Source organism: Oncorhynchus masou, chromosome 22 (assembly GCF_036934945.1).
Source record: "Oncorhynchus masou masou isolate Uvic2021 chromosome 22, UVic_Omas_1.1, whole genome shotgun sequence".
Taxonomy (NCBI): domain Eukaryota; kingdom Metazoa; phylum Chordata; class Actinopteri; order Salmoniformes; family Salmonidae; genus Oncorhynchus; species Oncorhynchus masou.
Window position 1 is genome coordinate 20,800,636 of NC_088233.1, and position 17,593 is coordinate 20,818,228.

General features: G+C 45.4%; 1 protein-coding gene across 8 annotated transcripts in view; it reads right to left on the bottom strand.

Annotated features, from left to right (window-relative positions):
- LOC135509163 (homeodomain-interacting protein kinase 2-like) overlaps window positions 1-17,593 on the bottom strand; it is a 139,881-nt gene that overhangs the window by 32,584 nt on the left and 89,704 nt on the right. For 6 of the 8 annotated variants that reach the window (XM_064929588.1, XM_064929587.1, XM_064929586.1 and 3 more), the window contains exons 6-11: window positions 12,109-12,293; window positions 11,764-11,926; window positions 6,079-6,286; window positions 4,909-5,030; window positions 1,170-1,300; window positions 4-195 (exon numbers count right to left, since the gene is read on the bottom strand). In XM_064929588.1, the coding sequence (XP_064785660.1) occupies window positions 4-195; window positions 1,170-1,300; window positions 4,909-5,030; window positions 6,079-6,286; window positions 11,764-11,926; window positions 12,109-12,293 (1,001 nt within the window). The remainder of the gene's footprint in view (window positions 1-3; window positions 196-1,169; window positions 1,301-4,908; window positions 5,031-6,078; window positions 6,287-11,763; window positions 11,927-12,108; window positions 12,294-17,593) is intronic. The other 2 variants (XM_064929590.1, XM_064929584.1) reach the window with 1 other exon arrangement.

Genomic DNA, 17,593 nt, shown 5'->3' on the forward strand with positions numbered 1-17,593 from the left:
TACCTGGCAGTCATCTGATGCTGCTTGTTCTTTTTGGAAGATGAGTTGTTGTTATTGGTTGACGGTTGCCTCATCACATGGGCCACGCCCACATTGAGAGGCTGGTTGTGGTTGGATGGGAGGGTGACGTGGCCAGCCAGCAGCGCAGGCTGTTGCATGATGGGATTGTAATGGCCGCCGTGTGGGTGAGAATTCCTGGAACACAACAGAATGTCCCATCACTACACTGAACCTGTATTTTATATTATTATATCTGACCTTGAACTACATATCTATAACTGCACATGAGTACATACTGCTTCACATATGGGACTAGAGTTGGGTGGGTGGCAGCAGTCACCGCGTGACACAGAAGGGAGAAAAGAGAGCGAGAGGAATAAAGAGAGCGGGAGCGAATGCAGCTGACACCAGCAGCTGTAGAGGGATAGTTCTGCAGAGGAAGTGCGACACTTTCCCAATCATCTTTGTGGGGATGAGAGAGAGTGAGAGAGAGAGAGAGTGTGTGAGAGAGAGAGAGAGAGAGAGAGAGAGAGAGAGAGAGAGAGAGAGAGAGAGAGAGAGAGAGAGAGAGAGAGAGAGAGAGAGAGAACCACCCTGTCCTTAGACGGACACTGCTAAATGAACCTGCATGCAGACACACACACACACACACTCATATACCTGCATCCAGCTTACATATCCTCATTGTGACACGCCATGCCTGGGATGATGTCCTTACATACATCTCATCCCTCTAAAGTAAATGTGCTCTTATAAAAACCCTGCTGTTCACTTCTAGACTCTGATTCATGGCAGCCCTCTGAGTGCCTGTCACAAGGCAATGCTCTTCTGTCAATCAGGACACTGCTGTGCTGGTCCTTTCTGAACTTGGTATACATCCAAACCTGCCCACAATTGGACAATGAAACTAGCCTGGAATGTTAAGTGATACACTCTTTTAATCATGGTGAAACGGAGCATATCAAATTGGTTTGCAGGCTACAATGAAACTGAATCACCTTTGTCATTTGGCTTCACATATAGCTCGATATTCCAGGCTTATACTGTACAAATTTGGTATGTTTGACCAAGGCTAATCTTTAATGTCTTCTCTGGTCCTATAGGATTCGATTTGTTATGGTAGTGCTTATAAGACTCTGGGTACATAAGGAGGAGAGCATGTTCCTTACCTCCAGTTAGCCAGGGGCTGGGAGGCCGTCATGGAGTCAGGGATGACGGTGGCGTGCTGGACTGAGGTGTGGGTGAGCTGCTGCCAGGCGGGGGGGAGAAGGATCTGCTGGGTGCCATTGGGCCAGGCCTGCTGAGGGGAGAGAAAAAGAGCAAACAGGGAGAAGAGGTCAGTCACAGAATTAAATACAACACTATTTATATTATATTGTATTTCTATTGTATCTCTATGGGATCATCTGTCACCTAACAACCTTGCATGTCAATTATGCAAGGTACACTTTAATGTAGACAAAGAATGCTACCTTAATAAAGAGGTGTTGTTTTTGTATCTCTCATTGTTTTAATTCCAGAGATGATGAAGGCATGGGGGAACAAGGGGAAATAATTGAAAGTGTAATAAAAGTTAAGAAATCCTTGTAAAAACACAAAACAGCCAATGGATTGCAGGTACAAGCAGAACAACTGGCCAGTGTGTCAAGTCCTGACCTTAGTTCCTTTTTTATGTCTGTTTTCCGTTTCTGTGTTTGCACCATACGGGACTGTTTCGATTTTAATTTCTTTCCTGCACTTTGTTCTTTTGGTGGAGTGGGGTCCACGTCCCACGCCAGAGACGCCTCCGCGGACAGATGCCCCACCCAGACCCTCGCCTATGGGTTTAGGTTTTGCGGCCGGAGGGGGGGTAAAGTCACGTCCTGACCTTTGCACCATACGGGACTATTTTGATTTTCATTTCTTTCCTGCACTTTGTTCTTTTGGTATTTTCTCGTGTTCTGAGTTATTAAAGTTATCATGGACACGTACCACGCTGCATTTTGGTCCGAACCTTCTTATTCCTCATCAGAAGAGGAAGACAATCGTTACACAGTGTTACAATAGGCTAGTTAAACAAAGCCAGCTGAACTATCTGGCCTTGTCAGCAGTACACATCAACAGAACTCTTGTGAGTTCTGCAAATGTTCTCATAATACAAAAACTGTCCAGTCGTGACTGTTTGTATAAAACATTCGCCTGATGATGCAAGAATATTTATGAACACATTTAATCTGTTCTTTAAATGTTCCCAGAATGTTTCATTAGGTTGTGGGAACAGTCTGTTGGGAACATTGTGGGGGAATCAGAAAATATATGTGCGGATGATTCTACAATGTTTATTTTAGGGTGCAAAGAACATTGTTACAAGAATGTTCCCAGAACACATTGTGTATTTTTTTTAAAGGTTGCCAGAATGTTTCTTTGGGTTGTGGGAACATTGTGGAATTTTCTTGGAGTGTTTTTGGGATGTTATCATCCTAATGTTAGATAAAACTCTAACTAGAACTTAATGTTCTGGGAATGTTCCCAGTTTGCTGGGAAGACTTTGGATGTGTAGTCAAGATATGTTGCCTCTCCCCTCCTGGTCCCTGTGCTGATGGCATTATCCAAATCAGCTCCGATTTTAATTACATTCACTTCGAGGCCCATTCAGGGCTGCTGTGAAAGGAGCTGCTTTGTATTGCTGGTGCAGAATGCAGGGAGTTGGCAGGCATAATATGCTCCGAGTCAGAGATGGGTCTGTGTGTCTGTGTGTGTGCACATGAACCTGTGTGTGTGTGTGTCTGTGTATGCAGCCCTAATAGTTTAATGCAGCTCTATTGATTAGCACTTTAATGTGGGGTCTAATTAATTTTTCCTTTAAATAGTGTTTGCATATTCTATTTACTTCGGCAGCGTCAGTATATTGCAGCACATAGCACAGCACACACAGAAGACAAAGCACTCCATCTTAGGCCTACATCTGCGCTGGGCTTATACAGAGTACAAAGCCTACATATCACGTTATACAATGTACCTGTTATACTCTACTGATAGAAAACGCTTGTAGGGTTTAACAGTGTATGACCGCTAGCTTGTGGGAGTGGAATTGTTTTCTCTGAGGTACGTTGGGAGAGAGAATTAACTTAAAATAAAAACAGTCTATGGGTGAAGAGGGAGGGAGGCATCTTTAGGTCAACAAAACAAGACCGGGATGTGGATTGATAAAGGACACAGGCACAGCCAATAGAAAGGCATGAAAACTGTCCAATAGAAGACAACCTAAGCCACATACAGACTCCCTTTACATCTCCCATGGTTATATTCACATCTCAGTTCTTTTTATCAACACGCCAAAACCATTAAGAGCCACCAATAATTCCATCTCCTCCTCTCCTCTATCTATCTCTCCAAACATCCTGCTCCATCCATTCCTGGCACTCAGCATTCCTCTGTCGCCGGACGTCTGTGTTGTGTAATCGGCCTGTCTGCTCTGAAATGGTAAACAGGTTAGCAGCCCTTTTTCTTTTCTTCTCAGGACCCATTGCCCCAGTAATCAGAGGCGCTATCTTGTTCCCCACAGCCTACCTCTTCTCCCCGGGTGAAAACTCTTTGTCACCTCGGGGCTCTGAAAGCCCTGGCTCTCACTCCCCAATTGTTTCCAAATTTTCTGCATTCCTGCTCCAGATAAAGGTCTTTCCTTGCTGCCTGGCTGTCGGGACTGGCTGACTGGGGCCCTCCTCCACACCCAGCACCACCCAGCCCCACCTCTGCTCTATAGACGCCTGGTTCGAGGGTGGGCTGCGGCTGCAAAGAGGCCTGGAGGCTAAAGCCCCAAACACCCATTAGAGACCTCCCAAAGCAGAGGGAATGAAGGATTCAGATCCTCTACATCCATTTATTGGGTGTACTGCTGCTCGACTACATCATCCCTGTGTTTAATATGTGTGCAGCGTGACAGAGGATTCTCTTTAATGAATCAAATCTGCCAGAATACAGTGTGTCAGTAGACCATAACACAGTAATAGGATGATACTTGCACAATATACTCTTATGTTCATGAACTGTAACATTTTCATTATATTGACTTGTTCCACCATCATACCTTTACTTGGGGCTTTGCACTGTATCATAATTAATATACTGTGAACTATTTTGTGAATGCTTCTGTTGAGACAGTTTTTCCTGAAGTACTGCATTTATGCTACACAGTGAATGCTATAGGGCACAGGGTAACCTTGTAGCCGAGCAAACCCCTCAAACCCTTCCAAGCCTTTCCAAATCTGTCCCTCTCCTCTGAGGCCTATAATTTCAGAGCGCCTGACTTGGAAGCAGCCCTGAAGCTAATCACCATTCGGTATCTGACTGATTAGTCTTCTACACAGTTCAGAGAGCCTCGCTAGCTGCCGACTGCATGATTAACTATAGATAAGGGAAGCCTTCTGACACCTGGGACTTTACAGGGATATTAAAGCTCTTATGGACATTTCTAGAAACCAGAGGGAGAGGTGTCCTACTACTCTACAAATCTACTTTAATGCTCAACTATACTGGAGGAATAATGCATGGCTGTGTTAGGAGGGAGGAGGACACTGGAACCAGGGTTTAACTCACTCAGTCAAAACAAGTGCCTGCAGGGGCAGAAGGATCACAAGAACACCCTGATTGACTCCCCGCCTCTATCAAAGGCTAGCCTGTTATAGAAAAGGATACAGAGGTACGACCTTTTCCAAAGTAGCTTCCATGACCAAATCATACAAAATACCCTGTTAGTCATAGCCATGTGTGTTTAGGTATGAATGTCTCCCAGTAAATAGAACAGGTTCTGTGTATTGTGATCCAGAAAAACAAAGATGAGATATCATTATGAGTTCAGGAGATGCAAACAAGGGACTATATGTGAGCCCCCTAATCTCCATGACGATGGACTGAGTCACTACTTCCTACCTGTGTCAACAGGCCTGGCTGGATCTGCAGGGGCTGGGTGCCGGGGGCCTGCGTCACTATGGGAACGGCGTTATCCATCCGCACAGAGTAGCCCGTGTGTTTGGACGGGGAGGCCTGCATACCTGAGAACATACACAACACAGAGGTCAACAACAACAACACAGAGGTGGTCAACAACAACAACACAGAGGAGGTCAACAACAACACAGAGGAGGTCAACAACAACACAGAGGAGGTCAACAACAACACAGAGGAGGTCAACAACAACAGAGGAGGTCAACAACAACACCACAGAGGAGGTCAGCAACAACAACACAGAGGAGGTCAACAACAACAACACTATGCTTCACACAAAAAAGACCTGCACCTTGGGAGAAACAATGATGTCAAAATTGGTATAGAAAAAACAACATTTAAACTAGTTGTTTGATATCTCAAACACAGTTTAACAGTTTATAATGAAACTGCACTAAATTACTGATTCAACTTGAAAACAAAAAGGTAGTCATGGCAATATAAATTAAATCCCAATAAACCCTTGGCTGAGTGGAGCAAACTGTCTAATAATGGAAATTCTTGTATCCTGTTCCACATAAATTAAACAAAAATAATGTTTTTTTTAATCTTAACAACATAAACAGAGAACAGACAAAAGCGGTGCTGTAAAAAGCATTAATCAGAGATATGACTAATGAGCTCATAAACATATCGTAGCATCTCGTTTCGAACATGAAGACTGTCATTGCCTTGGGGGGTCAGTGGAAGGCTTACAGAGTCATTGTAGTGCAGTTCCAGCTCACAGCTTCATAAGCCCTTCTCTCATCAGGAGAAAACTGAACTCGCTGGTGCCAGACAGGGCTGATCTACTCTACTAAAACTGACTAAGCCTTAGACCTGACTATAGAAAGGCCTATAGGTGCTCTTTTTAATTAATTAATTTAGCATTTTTGTATACAGGTGATCCCGTTGCAATCTGTTATCTTTCTGATATTTTTTTAAAGTAAACCTGTTCCAAGATGGCATGAAATAATCACTCATCACTTAGATGCCTTACCACTGATACAGGATCAGATATTTGTTCACCCCCAATGGTTAAGGGAAAGAGTAATCTGATCCTAGATCGGTGGCCTTGTTACACAGCATACACTGTGTTAGTCTAAAGCCTCTTACCTTGGAAGCCAGGTTGGCAGACGATGAGGGCCTGCTGGAAGGGGTCAGGCCGGGCAGCACAGAGTTGAGGGGCCACAGGATGCAGGGGCATGCCCCTCTGTGCCACCGCTGAGGGCTGGTAGAGTGCAGATCGGTAGTTTAATATGGAGACATCGGGGTTGCCAAGGGAAAGGGTGGTACTGGTGGTGGAGGGAGCCAGGTTGGTGGCCTAAAGGAATGACGGGGATCAAAACGCAAAGCCATAAGGAGATGTTCAGTGGTGGTGAAAAGGTCATGGGGGTTGTTGGGAGACGGGATAGAATCATTCATCAGAAAATAACATTGTCAGTCGTTGTTTTGTTTTTAAACCCTTTACTCCCCAACTTCATGGTATCCAATTGGTAGTTACAGTCTTGTCTCATCTCTGCAACTCCCGTACAGACTCGGGAGAGGCGAAGGTGGAGAGCCGTGTGTCCTCCGAAACACAACCCTGCCAAGCCACACCGCTTCTTGACACAATGCCCACTTAACCCGGAAGCCAGCCGCACCAATGTGTCGGAGGAAACACCGTACACCTGGAGACCGGGTCAGCGTGCACTGTGCCCGGCCCACCACAGGAGTCATTATTGCACGATGGGACAAGGACATCCCTGCAGCCAAACCCTCCCCTAACCCGGATGACGCTGGGCCAATTGTGTGCTGCCCCATGGGTCTCCCGGTCGTGACCGGCTGAGACAGAGCCTGGACTCAAACCCAGAATCTCTAGCGGCACAGCTAGCACTGTGATGCAGTGCCTTAGACCACTGGGCCACTCGGGAGGCCTGCCATCATTTAATGACATAAACAGTACATTGAGGGGCTTACATTGAGCCACATGGGCTTAATTTGTCCATACTGCACATATACAGTGTTAGAGCCGCTACATGTATGCATGTCAGAATAGATTCTGTCTATATGTATTTGTACACAGCTAAATATCCAGAGTACTGAGCTAGGACCGCAGTGGAGAAGGTGAAAAGCTTCAAGTTCCTCTGTGTACACATCACTGACAATCTGAAATGGTCCACCCTGTTGCGCCTTGTGAAGAAGGCGCACCAGCTTCTCTTCAACATCAGGACGCTGAATAAATTCAGCTTGGCCCTTTAGACCCTCACAAACTTTGACAGATACACAATTGAGAGCATCCTGTCGGGCTGTATCACCGCCTGGTGCGGCAACTGCACAGCCCGCAATCGAGGGCTCTCCACCCGAGCCACGGCCTGTTCACCCCGCTACCATCCAGAAGGCCTGTTCACCCCGCTACCATCCAGATGGCCTGTTCACCCTGCTACCATCCAGAAGGCCTGTTCACCCTGCTACCATCCAGAAGGCCTGTTCACCCTGCTACCATCCAGAAGGCCTGTTCACCCTGCTACCATCCAGAAGGCCTGTTCACCCTGCTACCATCCAGAAGGCCTGTTCACCCTGCTACCATCCAAAAGGCCTGTTCACCCTGCTACCATCCAGAAGGCCTGTTCACCCCGCTACCATCCAGAAGGCCTGTTCACCCCGCTACCATCCAGAAGGCCTGTTCACCCTGCTACCATCCAGAAGGCCTGTTCACCCTGCTACCATCCAGAAGGCCTGTTCACCCCGCTACCATCCAGAAGGCCTGTTCACCCCGCTACCATCCAGAAGGCCTGTTCACCCTGCTACCATCCAGAAGGCCTGTTCACCCTGCTACCATCCAGAAGGCCTGTTCACCCTGCTACCATCCAGAAGGCCTGTTCACCCTGCTACCATCCAGAAGGCCTGTTCACCCGACTACCATCCAGAAGGCGAGGTCAGTAAAAGTGCATCAGACAGTTTCTAGCCGGCTAGCAACCGGTTACTCAACACAGCACCTTAGAGGCTGCTGCCCCATATACATAGATATGGAATCACTGGTCACTTTAATAATGTTTACATACTGCTTTAATCATTCAATACAGTTCAAGTCGGAAGTTTACATACACCTTAGCCAAAAACATTTAAACTCAGTTTTTCACAATTCCTGACATTTAATCTTAGTAAGAATTCCCTGTCTTAGGTCAGTTAGGATCACCACTTTATTTTAAGAATGTGAAATGTCAGAATAATAGTAGAGAGAATGATCTATTTCAGCTTTTATTTCATTCATCACATTCCCAGTGGGTCAGAAGTTTACACTCAATTAATATTTGGTAGCATTGACTTTAAATGGTTTAACTTGGGTCAAACGTTTCAGGTAGCCTTCCACAAGCTTCCCACAATAAGTTGGGTGAATTCTGGCCCATTCCTCCTGACAGAGCTGGTGTAACTGATTCAGGTTTGTAGGCCTCTTTGCTCTCACATGCTTTTTCAGTTCTGCCCACAAATTTTCTATGGGATTGAGTTCAGGGTGTTGTGATGGCCACTCCAAAATCTTGACTTTGTTGTCCTTAAGCCATTTTGCCACAACTTTGGAAGTATGCTTGGGGTCATTGTCCATTCGGAAGACCCATTTGCGACCAAGCTTTAACTTCCAACTGATGTCTTGAGATGTTGCTTAATTTTCTTACCTCATGATGTCATCTATTTTGTGAAGTGCACCAGTTCCTCCTGCAGCAAAGCACCCCCACAACATGATGCTGCCACCCCCGTGCTTCACGATTGGGATGGTGTTCCTCGGCTTGCAAGCCTCCCTCCTCCAAATATAACGATGGTCATTATGGCCAAACAGTTCTATTTTTGTTTCATCAGACCAGAGGACATTTCTCCAAAAAGTAGTTTATGGCGGTTTTGGAGCAGTGGCTTCTTCCTTGCTGAGCAGCCTTTCAGGTTATGTCAATATAGGACTCGTTTGACTGTGGATATAGATACTTTTGTACCTGTTTCCTCCAGCATCTTCACAAGGTCCTTTGCTGTTGTTCTGGGATTGATTTACACTTTTCACACCAAGGTATGTTAATCTCTAGGAGACAGAACGTGTCTCCTTCCTGAGCGATATGACGGCTGCGTGGTCCTATGGTGTTTATACTTGTGCACTATTGTTTGTACAGATGAATGTGGTACCTTCAGGTGTTTGGAAATTGCTCCCAATGATGAACCAGACTTGTGGAGGTCTACAATTTTTTGTCTGAGGTCTGATTTTTTTCTGAGGTCTGATTTATTTTGATTTTCTCATGATGTCAAGCAAAGAGGCACTGAGTTTGAAATACATCCACAGGTACACCTCCAATTGAATCAAATGATGTCAATTAGCCTATCAGAAGCTTCTAAAGCCATGACATAATTTTCTGGAATTTCCCAAGCTGTTTAAAGGCACAGTCAACTCAGTGTATGTAAACTTCTTACCCACAGGAATTGTGATACAATGTGATATAAGTGAAATAATCTGTCTGTAAACAATTATTGGAAAATGGAGGGACTATAGTTTGTTAACAAGAAATGACTGGAGTGGTTGAAAAACAACTTTTAATGACTCCAACCTAAATGTATGTAAACTTCCGACTTCAACTGTATGTATATACTGTATATTATTCTACTGTATTTATTATTCTACTGTACTGTATTTAGTCAATGCCACTCCGACAATGCTCGTCCTAATTTTGATATATTTCTTAACGCCATTATTTTACTGTTGATTTGTGTGTATTGTTAAGATTTGTTAGATATTACTGCACTGTTGGGGCTAGGAACACAAGCATTTCGCTGCAACCGCAATAACATCTGCTAAATATGTGTATGTGACCAATCAAATTTGACTTGATTTGACCAGGTCCTCTCTGTCCACATTATCTTATTCATTATGACATAAAATACAAAACTGATCCCAGATCAACACTCTCAGACACTTTGTGAATATGGGCCATGGTAAGGTTAGATGAAAAGGCGATATGGAGACGAGTGACAGCGATCCATTTCCCTCCAGTCTTTCTCTTAGCTACACAACAATATGTCTGAACGCACCCAAATCATCCTGGACCCAGTACTCAAGAAAAGCAATTATCTCTGAGAAGGGTCAACATAGAGAGAGGCTTCCTAAGTGAAAAAGAATCATGCTTATGAAATGTTTTTAAAATTGAAATGTTATTAGGGTAAACCATGGCAAACTAATATTCTTGTTGGGTAAGTTTAGGTAGTCCCTCCCTGTTTCAGTCCATTTTTCTTCCGTTTAGTGCCTCAAGAATACTACCCTGGGCATGGGGAGACCATCAATGAGGCCTAAGTAAGGCTTAAACATGGCCTTGATATGAACAAATGCTTTTAAAGACACGCAGTGCATTCAAGTCTTAAATCAAATAAAATGTATTTGACAACACCCAAACTAATTACTGTCTTTTCATTAAGCGTGGTTGAAAATTCAGAGACGGCATGTTCATTTTTCATTTTGCACTTCTTAGCGAGCTCGATGAGCACCGTTGGAGATAATCAATATGCCAGTGTGGCATTCATCATGCACAAGATGAAAGCCTGCAAACAAATAAACTTGAAGAAGTTTAAACGTTCCACCATCTAAATAAATCACTAACGTAGCACTGCCTATATCGCCCTGAACCAAGGCGCTCGGAGAAAACATTACGTTTATCCATTTCAATGATATAGTGAAGTCTAGTTTTACCTCATTCTGCACAGAGTGGGTTCTGTAACAGTCAATATAGTATGTTTGGTGATAAAGAACACCTATTTGTAAAATGTTGGTAGAAATGTTACACATAGGGAGGTTCAGGACATCTCTACTGTATGTGTAACATCATAGTAAAATAGAGGGTTGTATTGCAAAAGGAAATAGCAAAAGGGCATTATACTGAGAAAGAGGTTAATCTGTGGACATCGGAGGGTTAAGATCAGAATGAATGGTGGATTGGCCACTGTGGCTGAAACTATAGCGCTTGAAAAAAGTTATTTAACTACAGGTACTGTAAATGTTAGCGAAAGAGCTGTAAGTAGCAGTAGAAATATTGTTGTCTGTTAGTTTACTCCAATTAGGGTAGGGATGGTAGGGTAGGGGGAGACATGTATAGAAACAAATATATAAAAAGAACACTGTTTACCACTCCCCTGCCCAATTCTAATTCAGCACAATCTGAAAAAACTTTAGCACGCAATCATTTCATGATTCCGGCAGAAGCAAAAGTCAGCAATTTAGCATCATAGTCAGCCCACACAGCCCTACAGTGGCATGGCGTGCTAATGACCAAAGGCAAAATGGAGAGAAACAGGAGGAGAGGAAGAGGAGGAAGCCTGCTAGTGGGATTCTTAAGGCCTGAAAAGCGCTAAACTGCAAGGCAAGCAGGAAGTATAAGGTTGTCATGTATCTCATCAGCAGTTTGTGACAGCCCCCACTGGGCCTAAGGGACAGACAGACAGATACCTAACCAGGCTGTCGTGGCCTCAATAAGCTGCTTTTGCATTCTACTAGGGAGTGTAATCTTGCAAGTGGTCAATGCATTGCCTTCAAATAAAGTGTTGTGGGCTGATTGGGTGTACTGTGCTATGTGCCATGTTGGCCTGAAAAAACACACTAACCAAGCCATCTAGTGGTTATGAATCTAGTACTGAAAAAGCGTGTTACATGACCTGGTTATGGATAGCGCTGGTCACAGCACTGCAGACAGTACACTATACTGGTAGTAGTCACCACCAACAGTCACTGATGGTACAACCTGGGTATGATTGGTGAGGAGTGTGTTGAGGAAAACCATCCACACTGTGTATGGTAGGTACCTGGTTGTGCACAGTGTTGAGCTGGTTGTTGAAGGTCATGGTAAGGTTGGTAGAGGTGCTGGGGGCCACGTGGGCGATGAAAGGGGTTTTGCTCTGGTTGACCGTGTCGTACATGCCCACACGACGCTTACAGATGTCCATGTTCTGGAAGCAGGACTTGACACTGTGAAGAGAGGGAGGGGGAGAGAGGAAGGGAGGGGGAGGGAGGGAGAACAGGAGAGAGAGAGAGAGATACGTGTGCCCCAGTTAAATATTTATCAGTTATGACTTTCTCCAGATAATTTGTTCCTCCCAGCTAACAGCTAACTGTCTAAATGAGAAATGTGAGGGGATCTCTAGACGTACTGTGTGCTGTGGGGGAAGTCAAGGAGGTGGGTCATGGTTACGAATGGGTGATTGAGGGTCTCGATGGGGGTGATCCGTTTGTCCGCGTCGATCGTAAGCATCTTGGTCAACAAGTCGATGAACTCTCTACGGTCTGCCTTCTCCGCCAGCATGTCACTGCCCTCCAAATCTGATGTCATATTCACCTGCAAACAGACCCAACACACATACACTTTTAATTATCATTTCAAAGTCTGCAGAGGGTCTTTTGCAAATGACACCCTATAATCCCTTTATAGTGCACTACTTTTGACTAGAGCCCTATGGGGCCTGGTCAAAAGTAGTGCACTATATAGTGAATAGGGTGCCATTTCAGAGGCAGCCTGAGTGTTGTACTGTACTGTTGCTGCAAACAACAGGAAAAAAACTGCCGTTTTTTTTATAGAACTATTAAAAAACACATACAGTAATGGGTGTCGACATCAGTGTCACAGGACAAAGTGATAACCATTCACCTTACTGACATTACAAACATTTCCACTGGTATTCATAACTGAGTGGAGCAACTTAACTTCCACTAGCGCCGTCACAGAGAGTTTTATCTACTGCCCGAGAAGTGAAAATAAACACAAAAATAAACCTGATACGTATTTCTGTTTGCTTATTAAAAGAGACACAAAGGACACCGTCTGAGCAGCCTCTGAGCGCCTCTAGAGCTGACATAGACACAACTTTATTTAACAATTCTAGATTACTTCTGGGAGACTGCTTTCGGGGCATAATGTTGGTTCATCTGTCCTAACCATTTTAGCTGAGGTTTTTGAAGAAACACTGGACAGCAGTGCAGTAGAAATCTCCTTGGGTGGAAAGTTAGCAGTGTTTGGAGACAGAGGCAGGGACATAGGTAGACACAAAGAGAGAGAGGTAGAGGCTGAGAGATAGGTAGATGCTGTGAGGGAGGTAGCGGCAGAGAGAGGTAGAGAGAGAGAGGTAGAGGCTGAGAGATAGGTAGAGGCAGAGAGAGAGGTAGAGGCTGAGAGAGAGGTAGAGGCAGAGAGAAAGGTGGATGCTGTGAGGGAGGTAGCGGCAGAGAGAGGTAGAGAGAGAGAGGTAGAGGCTGAGAGAGATGTAGAGGCAGAGATAGAGAGCGAGGTAGAGGCAGAGAGAAAGGTAGATGCTGAGAGGGAGGTAGCGGCAGAGAGAGGTAGATAGAGAGAGGTAGAGGCAGAGAGATAGGTAGAGGCAGAGAGAAAGGTAGATGCTGTGAGGGAGGCAGCGGCAGAGAGAGGTAGAGAGAGAGGGGTAGAGGCTGAGAGAGAGGTAGAGGCAGAGATAGAGAGCGAGGTAGAGGCAGAGAGAAAGGTAGATGCTGAGAGGGAGGTAGCGGCAGAGAGAGGTAGATAGAGAGAGGTAGAGGCAGAGAGATAGGTAGAGGCAGAGAGAAAGGTAGATGCTGAGAGGGAGGTAGCGGCAGAGAGAGGTAGATAGAGAGAGGTAGAGGCTGAGAGAGAGGTAGAGGCAGAGAGATAGGTAGAGGCAGAGAGAAAGGTAGATGCTGTGAGGGAGGTAGCGGCAGAGAGAGGTAGAGAGAGAGAGAGGTACAGGCTGAGAGAGAGGTAGAGGCAGAGATAGAGAGCGAGGTAGAGGCAGAGAGAAAGGTAGATGCTGAGAGGGAGGTAGAGGCAGAGATAGAGGTAGAGAGGGAGGTAGAGGCTGAGCGAGAGGTAGAGAGGGAGGTAGAGGCTGAGAGAGAGGTAGATGTAGAGCGAGAGGTAGAGGTAGAGAGAGAGGTAGAGGTAGAGAGAGGTAGAGGTAGAGAGAGAGGTAGATGTAGAGCGAGAGGTAGAGAGAGAGGTAGATGTAGAGCGAGAGGTAGAGAGAGAGGTAGAGAGAGAGGTAGAGGCTGAGAGAGAGGTAGAGTGAGAGAGAGATGTAGAGAGAGAGAGAGGTAGAGGTAGAGAGAGAGGTAGAGGCTGAGAGAGTGAGGTAGAGGTAGAGAGGTAGAGATGAGAGAGATGTAGAGGCTGAGAGAGAGGTAGAGAGAGAGGTAGAGGTAGAGAGATAGGGAGAGGGAGAGATAGAGTCTGAGAGAGAGTTAGAGAGTGAGAGTGAGGTAGAGGCTGAGAGAGAGGTAGAGGGAGAAGTAGAGGCTGAGAGAAGTAGAGGCTGAGAGAAGTAGAGGCTGGGGGGGTAGAGACAGAGAGTGAGGTAGAGGCAGAGAGAGAGGTAGAGGAAGAGGCAAAGGCAGGGGCAGAGAAAGATAGAGAGGTAGAAGCAGGGGCTGAGGCAGAAGCAGAGAGAGGTCGAGAAAGAGTCACAGGCTGAGGAGGCAAAGACTGATCTGATCTGTAGCAGCCCACAGCCTTCAGTGGCATTTCTATGTCTGGGGTACAGAGACACAGACAGGGTCAGGGATAGACATGCTGTTTATTGGGATTACCATGACAAGATAGTGGGCCCGTTTTTCATAAAGACACACGGCTTATCTCTGTAGCCCTGCTACAGAGACTATCTGATGTACAGCCAGTAAACGCCAACCAATCTGATTCAGTTCTCATTCAAGTTATTCAGGCTCTGTCCCTAACCCCTCCCCGCCTCGCACATCATCACTTGGCGTGATAAAGGAATAATCTCTGGAATGAGGTGAGGAAATAACCACACTGTCCTCTAAGAGGGAAAGATGACTTTGGGAAATGTGCTTGGTCAGATTGCAAATATGTCGCCTCGCCTCTGTATGTCTGAACAGTAGAAATGTACGTATTTTAATGTTACAGAGAATACCATGCATAGCTACTGTAGAGTAGATTGATTAAATGCAGAGACAGAGCAATGTCTCCATAGGAGTGTGCTTGATAATTAAGTTTAAGAGCAGCAAAGCAGTAGAAGACTTGTAGCATAACCATCACTTGTCTTTATCCTGCCACAACACAAAAAACTAAAACATTGAGTGTAGTCCTATATTCAAATCAAATCAAATTGTATTTGTCACATGCGGCAAATACAACAGGTGTAGACCTTACCGTGAAATGCTTACTTACAAGCCCTTAACCAACAGGTGTAGACCTTACAGTGAAATGCTTACTTACAAGCCCTTAACCAACAGGTGTAGACCTTACAGTGAAATGATTACTTACAAGCCCTTAACCAGCAGGTGTAGACCTAACAGTGAAATGCTTACTTACAAGCCCTTAACCAGCAGGTGTAGACCTTACAGTGAAATGCTTACTTACAAGCCCTTAACCAACAGGTGTAGACCTTACAGTGAAATGCTTACTTACAAGCCCTTAACCAACAGGTGTAGACCTTACCGTGAAATGCTTACTTACAAGCCCTTAACCAACAGGTGTAGACCTTACAGTGAAATGCTTACTTACAAGCCCTTAACCAACAGGTGTAGACCTTACCGTGAAACGCTTACTTACAAGCCCTTAACCAACAATTCAAATCAAGAAATAGTTATGAAAATATTTACTAAATTAACTAAGGTCAAAAAAGGTATAAAAAGTAACACAATAAAATAACAATAATGAGGCTATATACAGGGGGTACATACAAATCAAATCAAATCAAATGTTATTTGTCACATACACATGGTTAGCAGATGTTAATGCGAGTGTAGCGAAATGCTTGTGCTTCTAGTTCCGACAATGCAGTAATAACCAACAAGTAATCTAACTAACAATTCCAAAACTAATTTCTTATACACAGTGTAAGGGGATAAAGAATATGTACATAAAGATATATGAATGAGTGATGGTACAGAGCAGCATAGGCAAGATACAGTAGATGGTATCGAGTACAGTATATACATATGAGATGAGTATGTAAACAAAGTGGCATAGTTAAAGTGGCTAGTGATACATGTATTACATAAGGATGCAGTAGATGATATAGAGTACAGTATATACGTATACATATGAGATGAATAATGTAGGGTATGTAAACATTATATTAGGTAGCATTGTTTAAAGTGGCTAGTGATATATTTTACATCATTTCCCATCAATTCCCATTATTAAAGTGGCTGGAGTTGAGTCAGTGTGTTGGCAGCAGCCACTCAATGTTAGTGGTTGCTGTTTAACAGTCTGATGGCCTTGAGATAGAAGCTGTTTTTCAGTCTCTCGGTCCCAGCTTTGATGCACCTGTACTGACCTCGCCTTCTGGATGATAGCGGGGTGAACAGGCAGTGGCTCGGGTGGGTGTTGTCCTTGATGATCTTTATGGCCTTCCTGTAACATCGGGTGGTGTAGGTGTCCTGGAGGGCAGGTAGTTTGCCCCCGGTGATGCGTTGTGCAGACCTCACTACCCTCTGGAAAGCCTTACGGTTGTGGGCGGAGCAGTTGCCGTACCAGGCGGTGATGCAGCCAGGATGCTCTCGATTGTGCATCTGTAGAAGTTTGTGAGTGCTTTTGGTGACAAGCCGAATTTCTTCATCCACCTGAGGTTGAAAAGGCGCTGCTGCGCCTTCTTCACGATGCTGTCTGTGTGAGTGGACCAATTCAGTTTGTCTGTGATGTGTATGCCGAGGAACTTAAAACCCACTACCCTCTCCACTACTGTTCCATCGATGTGGATAGGGGGGTGTTCCCTCTGCTGTTTCCTGAAGTCCACAATCATCTCCTTAGTTTTGTTGACGTTGAGTGTGAGGTTATTTTCCTGACACCACACTCAGAGGGCCCTCACCTCCTCCCTGTAGGCCGTCTCGTCGTTGTTGGTAATCAAGCCTACCACTGTTGTGTCGTCCGCAAACTTGATGATTGAGTTGGAGGCATGCGTGGCCGCGCAGTCGTGGGTGAACAGGGAGTACAGGAGAGGGCTCAGAACGCACCCTTGTGGGGCCCCAGTGTTGAGGATCAGCGGGGTGGAGATGTTGTTGCCTACCCTCACCACCTGGGGGCGGCCCGTCAGGAAGTCCAGTACCCAGTTGCACAGGGCGGGGTCGAGACCCAGGGTCTCGAGCTTGATGACGAGCTTGGAGGGTACTATGGTGTTAAATGCCGAGCTGTAGTCGATGAACAGCATTCTCACATAGGTATTCCTCTTGTCCAGATGGGTTAGGGCAGTGTGCAGTGTGGTTGAGATTGCATCGTCTGTGGACCTATTTGGGCGGTAAGCAAATTGGAGTGGGTCTTGGGTGTCAGGTAGGGTGGAGGTGATATGGTCCTTGACTAGTCTCTCAAAGCACTTCATGATGACAGAAGTGAGTGCTACGGGGCGGTAGTCGTTTAGCTCAGTTACCTTAGCTTTCTTGGGAACAGGAACAATGGTGGTAATCTTGAAGCATGTGGGAACAGCAGACTGGTATAGGGATTGATTGAATATGTCCGTAAACACACCAGCCAGCTGGTCTGCGCATGCTCTGAGGGCGCGGCTGGGGATGCCATCTGGGCCTGCAGCCTTGCGAGGGTTAACACGTTTAAATGTTTTACTCACCTCGACTGCAGTGAAGGAGAGACCGCATGTTTTCGTTGCAGGCCGTGTCAGTGGCACTGTATTGTCCTCAAAG